Source organism: Mauremys mutica, chromosome 19 (assembly GCF_020497125.1).
Source record: "Mauremys mutica isolate MM-2020 ecotype Southern chromosome 19, ASM2049712v1, whole genome shotgun sequence".
NCBI lineage: Eukaryota > Metazoa > Chordata > Testudines > Geoemydidae > Mauremys > Mauremys mutica.
The window spans coordinates 2,432,758-2,446,636 of NC_059090.1; the positions used below are offsets into that span (position 1 = coordinate 2,432,758).

Here is a 13,879-nt window from a genome sequence, read left to right on the forward strand (position 1 = left end):
CCTACCCTGACAAAAACATTTCAATATTGGCACTGCCAGCTCACTTCCCGAAATCTAGTATTACCTCCTTAAGGGATTTAAAATATACAAGATTCACTTCTATTATCTTAATAATAATGCTTATTCTATGTATTTAGGCTATCCAGAATCTATTGCTTTGGGTCTATGTCTGATGTGTGTCTCCTGAGAAGTCAATCACATGTGGGCAATGGACTATACCTTTAGGAAAAGTTAAGATGCTTAAGAAATCAGTAATGAATAATCATTATAGCCTTTAAGCAATTAGGAGTACACAAAGTAAAGGACTGTCTTAAAACAGGCTTAGAAATACACTTGAGGCATTTAACAGAAGGCCTGAATAGTTGCATGAGTGGTTGATACAAAGGTCGTAAGATTTAGCAATATGTATCATGTTATAAACACATAAGACACAATAACAATAGTCTGGGCTTAAAATAGCATATTTTATGTACTTTCCGGATACACCTGAAATTACATTGACATGTTGAAACCATTGTTAAATGCATTGATGCAAATTGGCCATACAAGAGGCAAAAACCTTAAAATCGGTCCCTGGAATAGCAAACATGGGCAGAGGGCTGACACTTAATAAATTATGGTCCCAGACACACGAGGGTGTAAGGGAAAGGTGTATTCCCAACTTAGTTGGGAAGGTTGCACTGTGGAAAGCTTAATACTAACCCCAGGGAAGATAGGCTCCTTCTTCCTTTCCTCGTCGCAGACATGGGACTGAGTAGAGAGCCCCTTTCCCTCTCTCCCCGCTACTCTTCACAAACCTGATTGGTAGGAGAGTGCCACTCCAAAACAAGGACGCAGAATTAACTGTGGACCTTCTGGGATGGTCTGAGCCAATGAACAGATGGGACGGGACAGGAAACAAGCCCAGGAAGATGTAGAGAGAACAAAAAAAGAGCTGAGAAGCAGCAGCACTGAGCTGGGGCAGAGAGACACCAGGGTGCAGTGTGTGAATGAGGAGCTGCTTGAGAGCCAGCTGCTGCACTGGTGCTTGCAACTCTTATAGATGCACAGCCTGGAGCTGAAAATTCGGCTGGGACTATACAGCAAGTCTGTATATACCAGTCTGAGCTGAACAATGTATACAAGCACGAGAGTGCACAGACAGGTTGGAGTGACCTGAGTGGGGAGGAGAAAGAGAGGGTTGCATTGGCATGGGGCAGAGAGTCTAGCCAAGTGTGGGGGCACGGGTTATGTGCTACATGCTGTAAGAGGGCAAGGAAGTCTGCATAACTCCTGCTAGAAATCCAGACCTCAGTCTACTTCTGGCTTTGCCTCGGTTAAATAAAAGTGTTTTTCTATTGTTACTGTGGTGCTTGATCCAGGGATTAACTCTGGCCTCCCCTAAGAGGGAGGTCTGATGTTTGCTTAGAGGTGCGTGTGTGGAACCTGGGACCACTTCCCCAACCCTGGGAATCCTCTACTTGACACAGGTGTTCCATATTAGTTTTGTGAGTATGCATATGCAGTCATTCTTTTATACTTTGGATGCCTTAACTGTGTTGTGATTATACTTAGGAAGATTTTTTATTAAAGCCCAGATCAGTATCTCTCTCTGAGTGCCTCACCAATTTCAAATATCTGAAACGATTCCTTAAGCAGCCACCTAAGAGACTGAACCAGGGATCAGTAGCTTGGGCATTTTGCACCCCAATTAACTAAAAGGCTATGAAAGCACAAGAAATTGGAACTCTTAAAACCCAGAAGTCTGAGTTACATACGCTCCAAAATGGAATACCTCTATTTGTAACATTTACAAAAATGAAATTTTCTCTTTTCCTATAATTCAAACAAGGGTCTTAGACAATTTGCTTCAAATTGTCTGGACAAAACATCTGCTCTTGTCTGAAGATACATATAGAATTTTTGAGGCAATACTTTTGGGGCGGGGGAAGAGGGAAGAAGAAAGAAGTTAAAAATAAAACTTAGAATGGAATGCATGCAACCTTAACTATGGTACTACAAGAAAGATGGAGAGATAGATGTCACTTTCCATATGGAGGTAAACAGAGATTACAATATGAATGGCTCAATAGGAAAGAATTTGAGAAAATGCAAAAATGGTGGCACAGATTTTCAAGCAGGATGAAATATCCTATCAGTGATTGTTATGAGATCCTTTAGGTTTGATACTCTTCTTTCAATTCTAAGTCTTGTTTAATATGTATACATTAAAGTGCATTGCAGAAAAATAATTTGTTGATTTAAAATATCTTGATGAAAAGCAAATGCTAGACCCTTACCATACCTGTTGGGTAGTAGGTTTGGGAGTACTGTGCTGAAGGTGTGTAGTTGCTATATTTCTGGGAAGAAGTGGCCATTGTCTGAGGTCCTTGTTGTATGTGCATAGACGTGGCACTGGGTTGGAGAGTGTACGTGACCTCTGTTGGAAACCTCTGGAGTACAGGAAATGGAACCCCTTTGTCTGAAAATGTTGGGGAAGTCTCCACCTGCCCTGGAAGCATCCCAAGGGAGTTCTGCCATGTTCTGGGAGGGATTGGAGTCCGATCTGAACCTTTCGATGATAAAGTGCTGTGGTTGTGGGATGAAGCAGATACATAGGAGTAAGGAGATAAACTGTCTCGCCGAAAAGACCGATGAAACTGTCCTATTGTCAGTGCTCCTGCATTAAAAAGAAAATGTTTACTAGGATTACATGGTTATGAAATAAATAAAGGATCATAAAATATAGCACTCAATCCACACACAGATTGTATTTCACCATATGAAGATAAAGTAATATCTGGCTCTTAATGTTGCCAATGCAGCATTTCAATCCCTTGTTTAAAAAAAAAAATCATTCAGTAGCCAGTTCTCAGCCCCATTACTTGGAAAGTAGTTTTTTGCACAGTAAGTCAGCAAACCAAATCGGAGTTACTTAGAATCTGAATTTTGGTAAGCCATATGGTATAGCAGACAAGCATGAAGTAATATGTCAGACAAGATGGAGTACAAGATTCCTAGGATGAGATTTTCAAAGCCATCTAAAAGAGGCCATTGGAAACTGGGTGTCCAAATCCTCTAGTCGGCTTTGACAATCTTACCTTAATTGCTTTATCACAAACTTTCTGATGGAAAGAACAGAGAAAAATCCAAAGATGGAAGAGTTAATAATAAACTCTAAACACTGGGCTTTAGAGAATACAACACTCTGCTTCCATGTCTGACATCCCAGGACTCTCGGTACCAGCCTTTTGCTCTCTGGAAGTAAGGTTTGGAAGCACAATCAGCACTGTAGAAAGGGAGAGCTGCAAATCACTCAACCAATCTAAGGAATAGACTGTAGATAGGAGGTGGTGATAGTGATACAGGGAATAGGTGTTAAACGTGACCTGCAAAAGAGATGTTTATTTTATAACAGGCAGAGCTGGCAGCAATGCGACTACAGCTACGGTTGTCCAACTCTTCCCACTACAAAACCTTGTTTTAATTTTTTTTTAAACTTTGCTGAATTTAACCATTTAGGTGGAAATTTTCAATGGTGGGAGTCTGCCCCAGGCTGAATTTTTTGTAGAAAGTTTCCACAAAAACAGTTACATAAGAACAGCCATACAGGGCAGACCAAAGGTCTATCCTGTCTTCTGACGGTGGCCAATGCCAGGTGCCCCAGAGGGAATGAACAGAACAGGTAATCATCAAGTGATCCATCCCATCACCCATTCCCAGCTTCTGGCAAACAGAGGCTAGTGACGCCATCCCTGTCCATCCCAGCTAATATTAATTGATGGACCTATCCTCCATGAACTTATCAGTCCCTTTTTGAACCCTGTTATAGTATTGGCCTTCACAACATCCTCTGGCAAGGAGTTCCACAGGTTGACTGTGTGTTGTGTGAAAAAAATTGGTTTGTTTTAAACCGCTGCCTATTAATTTCATTTGGTGACCCCTAGTTCTTGTGTTATGAGGAGTAAATAACACTTCCTTATTTACTTTCTCCACACCAGTCATGATTTTAGAAACCTCTATCATATCCCCCCTTAGTCATCTCTTTTCCAAGCTGAAAAGTTCCAGTCTTATTAATCTCTCCTCATATGGCAGCCATTCCGTATCCCTAATCATTTTTATTGCCTTTTCTAATTCCAATATATCTTTTTTGAGATGGGGCGACCACATCTGCATGCAGTATTCAAGATGTGGGTGTACCATAGATTTATATAGAGGCAATATGATATTTTATGTCTTATTATCTACCCCTTTCTTAATGATTCCCAAGATTCTGTTCGGTTTTTTGACTGCCACTGCACATTGAGTGGATGTTTTCAAAGAACTATCCACAATGACTCCAAGATCCCTTTCTTGAGTGGTAACAGCTAATTTAGACCCCATCATTTTATATGTATAGTTGGGATTATGTTTTCCAATGTGCATTACTTTGCATTTATCAACACTGAAATTCATCTGCCATTGTGTTGCCCAGTCACCTACTTTTGAGAGATCCTTTTGTAGCTCTTCACAGTCTGTCTGCGACTTAACTATCTTGAGTAGTTTTGTATCATCTGCAAATTTTGCCACCTCACTGTTCCTTTTTCCAGATCATTTATGAATATATTGAATAGGACTGGGCCCTGCACAGACCCCTGGTGAATAACAATATTTACCTCTCTCCATTCTGAAAACTGACCCTTTATTTCTACCTTTTGTTTCCTATATTTTAACCAGTTACCAATCCATAAGAAGACCTTCCCTGTTATCCCATGACAGCTTACCTTACTTGAGAGCCTTTGGTGAGGGACCTTGTCAAAGGCTTTCTGAAAATCTAAACACATTATATCCACTGAATCCCCCTTGTCCACATGCTTGTTGACCCCCTCAAAGAATTCTAGTAGATTGGTGAGGCATGATTTCCCTTTACAAAAACCATGTTGACTCTTCCCTAACAAATTAGGTTCAGCTATGTGTCTGACAATTTTGTTCTTTACTATATTTTCAACCAGTTTGCCTGGTACTGAAGTCAGGCTTACCGGCCTGTAATTACTCGGATCACCTCTGGAGCTCTTTTTAAAAACGGGTGTCACATTAGCTATCCTCCAGTCATTTGGTACAGAAACTGATTACAAACTACAGCTAGTAGTTCTGCAGTTTCACATCTGAGTTCCTTCACAACTCTTGGGTGAATACCATCTGGTCCTGGTGACTTATTACTATTTAGTTTATCAATTTGTTCCAAAACCTCCTCTAAGTCATTTACAAAAATGTTCTAAGAATCTTAATTCAAGCAAAGCAAGTTTTTTTGTTTAGAGCTTCTAGCATACCCAGGCTTTAATTTAGGAACTTGAAATTTATCCAGGTGGGGAAACACCTTGAGGTAAGACAGTTGTTTTTTGTTGCCTCTATGAAAATCCACCCAGACTTGCAGAATTATAAGACATTATAAGAATTATAAAACAGCTTGGAAAAAATATTTTAGCAATAAGGATAGAAAAGAATGGGAGGATTTTAGCGATTGTCTGTGCCCTTTTATTATTTCTTTATGAAGTACAAAGAAAACTCAAGTAGTATTTATCTTGCTTATTTATTATCTTAGGGGGGGAAAAATCAAGACTATCCAGCTTTGTCTTCCCTGTTTTTTCTGGAGGTGCTCTTGGAGAACCAGAGATCTGGAGTGGGAGCTCTCTCAGTCCTTAGTTGAAAGGATAAGAGCACTCAGCCCAGAAGTCATGGGCTTGATGCAGGAATTATGATGTGAAATTCTATGATGTATTATAGAGGAGGTCAGATTAGATTATTACAATGGTTCCTTCTATCTTTTAAATCTTTAACAAAGATCTTTTATGTTAAACAAAACAAAAAAATAAACAAGAAGTTTGATTTAGGAGTTCCTTCCCTTCTCAAGTTTTACTTCCTGGGTATCTAAGGTATTGTAATCCTAATAGTTTTCCAGTCGTCCATTGAGTCTTCCAGAAAACACAGAATGAACAAGTTTTCAATTGATATTGTAAACCAACCAACCAAAAAAAACACAAAACCCCACCCAAAACAACAACAAAAAACTTCAACCAAAAGAAATTCAAGCCTTCTTTACACATCAAAACCACCCATTTTTTTCACTTTTGCCTGTCATCTTTGGGGGGGTGGAAAAAGCAAGAATTGGGGAGCTCGTCAAAACTTCGCTTGGAGTTCAAAACTTTCCCTAGGCGAAACTTCCACCTTGCGCCCTCCCCCCCTCGCCCTCACCCTGAGCCCCCCCCCCGGCAGCTACCCCCCTCCGCCCTGAGGCGTCCCCCTTTGCGGCAGCTCCCCACCCCCCACCCTGAGGCACCCCCCTCAACTCATCCCTGCTCCACGCACGAGCATGAGCACCCCGAGCACGCCCTCGCTGCTTCACTTCTCCCGCCTCCCAGGCTTGCAGCGCCTAAGTTGATTGGCGCCACAAGCCTGGGAGATGGGAGAAGTGAAGCAGCCATGGCGTGCTCGGGAAGGAGGCTGGGCAGGGGTGAGCTGGGGCGGGGAGTTCCCCTGCGTGCCTCCCCCACCCCTTACTTGCTGCAGATGGCCCTCCCCGTGCTCCCCTGCCCCAGCTCCCTCCGCCTAAATGCCCGCGGCGACCGGGGCAGCCGAAGATCCTGCCGTCGCTGTAGCTGCGGAAGAAAATGGTGCCCCCAAATCCTAGTGCCGGTCGTCGCCTAAATGGTTGCAGCGGCCCTGCATACAAGTAACTTTATGTACATGAGAAACAATCCTGAACCCAACGTCATGTGCATAAAGCTACTCATGCTTATGGATATGATAAGGGTTTTAGTCTGTAGACAGGTGTTTGAATACACAGAAATACCAATTGGTAAAGTACAATTTTTATGGTCAGCACAGAAACACACTGGAGAACTCTAAATCTGTTCAGATTGCCCAATTCACTATTCCCTCAAAACCATCACCTCTCTTTGCACAGGTTCTCCCACCTTCATGCAGGTAACTAACTAGCCGTCTAAACAACCCTCGGGATGAGGGAGGCCAAACGGATGTTGCTACCATCAGGCCCTGCACTGCCCCAGTGTAAATATCTTGACCCACCTGGCCCTCCCCATGTTCCCGGTTGCTGAGCTGACATTCTCCATGCACCGCCCCCAGCCTCACCGGGCTTCTCGGCCTTGCCGGGCCCCGGCGGCGACACGAGCGGGTCCCCGTGCAGCGAGGTGCTGAGCAGCCGCTGGAAGCGGTTGGGCGGGCGGCTGGTCACCTCCAGGCCGGCCGCGAGCTTGGCCTTGTTGGCACTGGTGAGTCTCTTGAGGTGGACGAGCAGGTCGGGGCGGTCGCGGCGGAAGTGCGGGCTGTGGAAGTGGTGCAGGGGCCCGGAGGAGCCGCCGCCGCCGCCCGCTGGCCCGGGCGCGGCCGAGGAGCCGCCCGGCGGGCCCAGCACCACCTTGCGGAAGCCGTACAGGTTGAGCTGCCGGATGAAGCTGGTGAAGTTGGTGGTCTTGAAGAGCTCGGCCGAGGCGGCCGCGCCCCCGTCGCCCCCCGGCCCCGCCCCAAGGCCCGGCCCGGCGCCCAGCAACTCGGCCTCGAAGAGCGGCTGGTCGATGAGCAGCCCCTCGCCGCGGGTGTCCCAGCGGATGGAGCGGAACCGCGGGCTGTTCACCAGGCGCCACAGCTTGGCCGGGAAGTTGTTGGGGTTGATGGGGGCGACCAGCAGAGGCTCCTCCATGGCGGGCAGGGGCCGAGGGGCGCGTCACATCACACCCAACCGCCGCCGCGCGAGCTCAGCGGCCAACCGTGGCGGCCGCCAATCAGCGCCGGCCGCGAGGCCCAGCAGCCCTCGGCACGCGCCGGCCTCGCGCCACTCGCCGGGCCGTGTGCCGGCCCTCAGCGCGCCACTCGCCGGGCCGTGTGCCGGCCACAGCTAGCGGCGCCGGGCCGCGGGGAGCCGGCTCTGCAGCGCGCTCCGCCGGCGGGCTCCCCGAGCCCCGCACACTCACCGGGAAAAGGTGAGGGGGAGCCGGAGCGCCGGGCGGGTGGGGAGGCAGAGCTGACGGCCCTGAGCCGGTAGTGGGAGAGCTGGGGGCTGGCTGGGGGGGCTTGGTGGATTTGAGGTGCTGCTGGGGCGTCCCCTGCCCAGGCAGTGGGGTTGTGTGCTGGGTTGGAGCGTGGCTGGGTGCTGTAGGGACTCAGGGCCCCTGAGCTTTCACAACTTTGGGGCCCAAATTGCTGTAGTATCAGCACCCTGTTCTTGCCAGGGCACAACCTGGGTTGCACCTAGCAGTTGACATAAAAGGCAATAAGAAGAGGTTCTAAAATAGGTTCGGAGCAAGAGAAGGCTGAAGGAAGGTGTAGGCCCACTACCCGGTGGGCAAAGAGCTAACAGCACCACCAAGATGGGTAAACTGTTTAATGCTGATTTGCTAAGGCCTGGTCCACACTAGGACTTTAATTCGAATTTAGCAGCGTTAATTCGAATTAACCGTGCACCCGTCCACACCAGGAAGCCATTTAATTCGACCTAGAGGGCTCTTTAGTTCGAATTCGGTACTCCACCCCGACGAGGGGAGTAGCGCTAAATTCGACATGGCTAGCTCGAATTAGGCTAGGTGTGGATGCAAATCGAACTTACTAGCTCCGGGAGCTATCCCACAGTGCACCTCTCTGTTGACGCTCTGGACAGCAGTCCGAGCTCAGATGTTCTGATCAGCCATACAGGAAAAGCACCGGGAAAATTTGAATTCCTTTTCCTGTCTGGCCAGTTTGAATCTCATTTCCTGTGTGGACGTCGTGGCGAGCTCAGCAGCACTGGCAGCGATGCAGAGCTCTCCAGCAGAGGAGTCCATGCAATCTCAGAGTAGAAAGAGGGCCCCAGCATGGACTGACCGGGAAGTCTTGGATCTGATCGCTGTGTGGGGCGAGGAGTCTGTGCTGTCGGAGCTGCGCTCCAACAAGCGGAATGCAAAGACCTTCGAGAAGGTCTCCAAAGCCATGGCACTCAGAGGATACAGCCGGGATGCAACGCAGTGTCATGTGAAAATCAAGGACCTGAGACAAGGCTACCAAAAAATCAAAGCGGCAAACGGACGCTCCGGAGCCCAGCCCCAGACATGCCGCTTCTACGAGGTACTGCATGCCATTCTCGGTGGGTCTGCCACCACTGCCCCACCAGTGACCGTGGACTCTGAGGATGGGATAGTGTCGAGGGGCAGTTTCTCGGCGATGTTCGCCGATGGGGAAGATGAGGAAGGGTTTGTGGAGGACGAGGCAGGCGACAGCGGTTACAATACTGCTTTCCCCAACAGCCAGGATCTCTTCATCACCCTCACAGAGATCCCCTACCAACCCTCCCCGGCCGTTAACCCGGACTCCGAATCAGGGGAAGGATCAGTCGGTAAGTGCTATAAACATGTAAACATTTATTTCTTAACAAAACAGGAATAAAAACTATATAAAAAGAAGGTCAATGCATATAGGGATCGAACAAAAATCCTCTTGGGACAGTTCAACGAAGCTCTCTGAGAGGTACTCGAAAAGCCTCCGCAGGAGGTTCCTGGGGAGAGGTGCCTTGTTGGGTGCTCCGTGGAAGCACACTCTTCCGCGCCAGGCCATCAGGAGGTATAATGGGAGCATCGCCTCGACCAGCATGGCAGCATAGGGCCCTGGTCTGTGCAGGGATTCACGCAGCATGCGCTCTCTGTTTCTCCTGGAGACCCGCCTCAGGGTGATCTCGCTCGGCGACTGCTGCATCTAATTAGGGGAATTACTTTAATGTTACTATTGTGAATGCTTGACTTTTCCTTTGCATAACAATGACCGTCGTTTAACAGCCACGTGTTGTAGGCTGCAGAGGAAAAGCATACAGGGATCTTTCACGGGGACAGCCGCGAGGGGCTGGAACAGGGTCAGACTTTATGCTTTCCAGATTGCCTGCAGCAGGAGGGCACTGCTATCCATTAACTGTTAAGCAGCCTAAAGTTTACGGCTTACCAGGCCTGGCTGCTACACGGATTCTGCTGTCCTGCCCCGCTTGTCCGATCTCCAGTGCAAGACCCCAGGCAATGAAAGCGAATGCCGAAAATTCGAACTTGTCCTGAGAGCACATGAGATTAGGTGCCCTGTATGGTCTTGTTCACAGAAACTGAGTAGACTGTGTTCAGTGTTCGCAAACATGTATCTTTGGAAGGAAATCACTTCCTTTTTCCCATCACACAGCTGCGGCTCTTTCCCGAACTGCCCCGGCATCCCCCTCACAGAGGCTGGCGCAGATTAGGCGGCGAAAGAAAAAGACTCGGGACGAGATGTTCGCTGAACTGATGGCCTGCTCCAGAGCCGAGGCGGCCCAGCAGAGCCAGTGGAGGGAGACCCTCTCTCAACAGCAGCGCTCACACAGCGAACAGGAGGACAGGTGGCGGCAGGAAGACCAGCAGGCGACTCAAACGCTGCTTGGACTAATGAGGGAGCAAACGGACACGCTCCGGCGCCTTGTGGATGTTCTGCAGGACCGCAGGAAGGAGCAGAGAGCCCCCCTGAACTGTATCTGCAACCGCCCTCCCCCGCCACACAGTCCTGTCCCCCCCTCACCCAAAATCACAAGAAGGAGGGGCGCTAGGGGCCGTGAAAACTGTCACTCCACCCCAGCAGAGCGCTCATGTACCAAACAGCTCTCATTCCCTAAAGTATGAGAAGTGCTTCCCTTCCTGGCTCACCCGATCCCAAATCCCAGTTTCATCCCCCAACTGTGTAGTTGAGTATTAAAAATAGTTTGCTGTTCATTACTGTTTCCGTCATGTTTCTTTGCAGAAGACTTTGTGTGAAGGGGGGGGGGAGGGGTTTGTTAATTGCATAGGACAGCCACCATTAACAGGGTACAGACATGGGGGCAGGATCAACAGCAGGTCACACACACAGAGTGCAGTCACTAGGCACCCGGGTCACTCTGCGAGGTGTCTGCTGCCCCAGGTCAGTCTGGGAGGTGTATGTTGCCCCAGGGTCCGAGCGCCTGGCATCCACAAATGGCAAGGCAGGCTGCCCTTACCATGCCCTTCCACCCTAGCCATGAACCTCTCCGATGCCCTGAGCCCCAGCCAGAGCCATCATCCCCCCACACCTACTCACCCTTCCCACACACCCCTCACCCCTTCCTGCAAACCCACCCCTTCCTGTACACCCTCCGGTAACCGTCCTCCCCCCAGAGACCGCTGTAGGAGCAGGAGCCTGTCAGTCCTCGAGTGTAGAAGCGGTCTGTACATCACTGCACACCGTACCCACCACAGTCTGCGTCCCTGTTGGAACCCTTGAACGAGAATTCGTTAGTAAAGAAAACTTTGTTAATTAAAAATGTTCCAATAACTTTATTTTTAAACGTCTGTTGGAAGGGGGGAAACCTGGTGAACGGGGTATGTAACCGCTGAAAAAAGTCAATAGTAACTGAAACAGGGGCAGGTTCAGCTTCTCTGTAAAGAGACTGGACAGTCATAGGTTACCCTGCTCTCTGAGGAACCTAGCTTTCAAAGCCTCCCGGATGCACAGCGCTTCCCGCTGAGCTCTTCTAATCGCACGGGTGTCTGGCTGAGTGTAATCAGCAGCCATGCGATTTGCCTCAACCTCCCATCCCGCCATAAAGGTCTCCCCCTTGCTCTCACAGAGATTGTGGAGCACACAGCAAGCTGCAATAACAATGGGGATATTGGTTTCGCTGTGATCCGAGCGAGTGAGTAAGCTCCTCCATCTCCCCTTGAGACGTCCGAAAGCACACTCCACCACCATTCTGCACTTGCTCAGCCGGTAGTTGAAGAGCTCCTTGTCACTGTCCATGGCGCCTGTATAGGGCTTCATGAGCCAGGGCATTAGCGGGTAGGCTGGGTCCCCGAGGATCACTGTAGGCATCTCCACATCCCCAACACTTACTTTGTGGTCCGGGAAGAAACTACCTTCCTGCAGGCGTCTAAACAGACCAGAGTTCCTGAACACACGTGCGTCATGAACCTTGCCCGGCCACCCGACGTAGATGTTGGTAAAACGTCCCCTATGGTCCACCAGTGCTTGCAGCACCATTGAAAAGTAGCCCTTTTGGTTAATATTCTGGCTGGCCTGGTGGGCCGGTCCCAGGATAGGGATGTGAGTGCCATCTATAGCCCCACCGCAGTTTGGGAATCCCATCGCGGCGAAGCCATCTATGACGACCTGGACGTTTCCCAGGGTCACCACCTTTGAGAGCAGTAGGTCAACGATTGCATGGGCTACTTGCATCACAGCAACCCCCACGGTAGATTTGCCCACGCCAAAGTGGTTCGCTACTGACCGGTAGCTGTCTGGCGTTGCAAGTTTCCAGAGGGCTATGGCCGCTCGCTTCTGCACACTCAGGGCTGCTCGCATCCGGGTGTCCTGGTGCTTCAGGGCAGGGGCCAGCAAGTCACACAGTTCAAGGAAAGTGCCCTTACGCATCCTGAAGTTTCGCAGCCACTGTGATTCATCCCAGACCTGCAGCACTATGCGGTCCCACCAGTCCGTGCTTGTTTCCCGGGCCCAGAATCGCCGTCCCATAGCATGAACGTGACCCATTGCCACCATAATCTCCACGGCGCGGCGTACCGTGCTTTGTGAGAGGTCTGTGCCACTCTCACACTTCACGTCCTCACCGCGCTGCCGGAGTCTCCTCGCCCGATTTCTCAGCAGCTGACTTTGGAAGAGGTGTTCGATAAGGTGCGAGGAGTTGACAACGGCCATAAGTGCAGCGATGATCGCAGCGGGCTCCATGCTCACAGTGCTGTGGCGTCCGCGCTGTCACTGACCAGAAAAGTGCGCGAACAGAGTTCCCGCCGGCGCTTTCAAGGAGAGAGGGCGGGAGTGACGGTTGAATGATGACAGTTACCCAAAACCACCCTCGACACATTTTTCCCCCAGAAGGCATTGGGGGCTCTACCCAGTATTCCAATGGGAAGCGGGGACTGCGGGAACTGTGGGATAGCTGCCCAGAATGCACCGCTTCCAATGTCGACGCTTGCCCCGTTAGTGTGGACTCACAAAGTCGAATTAGTGTCCTTAGTGTGGATACACAAATTCGAATTCATCAGGTCGAATCCACAAATTCGACCTAAGTTAAATCGAACTACTCTTGTAGTGTAGACATACCCTAAGAGAGTTAATTGTGATGAGACGCTTAACATAATTATTAACAAGGGGGAGAGAACAGGTTAAAGAATATTTAGATAATTAGATGCATTGTACTCAACAAGCCCTGACAAAATTCATCCTGAGATATTTAAGGAACAGCTGAATCAGCCTTGGAGGTATTAGTGATTATCTTCAAGAGGATGGGGGAGGTCCCAGAGGGTTGGAGAAGGACAAACATAGTACCTGCTTTTAAAAAGGGGAATAAAGAGGATCCAGAGATTTAAAAACCAGTCAGCCTAACTTTGAGACCTTGAAAAGTACTGGAACGAATTATTAAGCAAAAAAAAAAAAAAGGTAAGTACTTAGTGAATAATAGTGATAAACAGTAGCTAACATGAATTTGTCAAGAACAAATCATGCCAATTCAAAAAAATTTTTTTACAGGGTTACTGGCCTAGTGCAGTGGTTTTCAAACTTTTTTTCTGGGGAAGAAAATTGTTGATGCCCGCAACCCAGTATAGGTGGGGATGAGGCGTTTAGGGTGTGGGGGGGGGTCTCAGGGTTGGGGTGGGGCTGGGAATGAGGGGCTCAGGGTGTGGGAGAGGACTCTGGGCTGACGCAGGGGGATGGGGTATGGGAGCGGGTCAGGACTCTGGGTTGGGGGTGCAGGCTCTGGGGTGGGAATGAGGATGAGGGGTTTGGGATGCAAGAGGGGCTCTGGGCTTGAGGGGCTGGGGCAGGGGTTTGGGATGTGATGGGGGTCAGGGATCTGGGCTGGGGGTGCAGGCTCTGGGGTGGGGCTGGGGATGAGGGGCTT

The 13,879-nt window shown here is 49.2% G+C and overlaps 1 protein-coding gene across 3 annotated transcripts in view; it reads right to left on the reverse strand.

Annotated features, from left to right (window-relative positions):
* The window catches only part of HSF5 (heat shock transcription factor 5), a 69,200-nt gene extending 61,474 nt beyond the window's left edge, over nucleotides 1-7,726 (reverse strand). For 2 of the 3 annotated variants that reach the window (XM_044994334.1, XR_006574459.1), the window contains exons 1-2: nucleotides 7,045-7,726; nucleotides 2,285-2,659 (exon numbers count right to left, since the gene is read on the reverse strand). In XM_044994334.1, coding sequence (XP_044850269.1) covers nucleotides 2,285-2,659; nucleotides 7,045-7,675 — 1,006 coding nt within the window. In that variant the 5' untranslated portion in view covers nucleotides 7,676-7,726. The remainder of the gene's footprint in view (nucleotides 1-2,284; nucleotides 2,660-7,044) is intronic. The other variant, XM_044994335.1, reaches the window with a different exon arrangement.
* Between the last annotated feature and the right edge of the window lie 6,153 nt (nucleotides 7,727-13,879).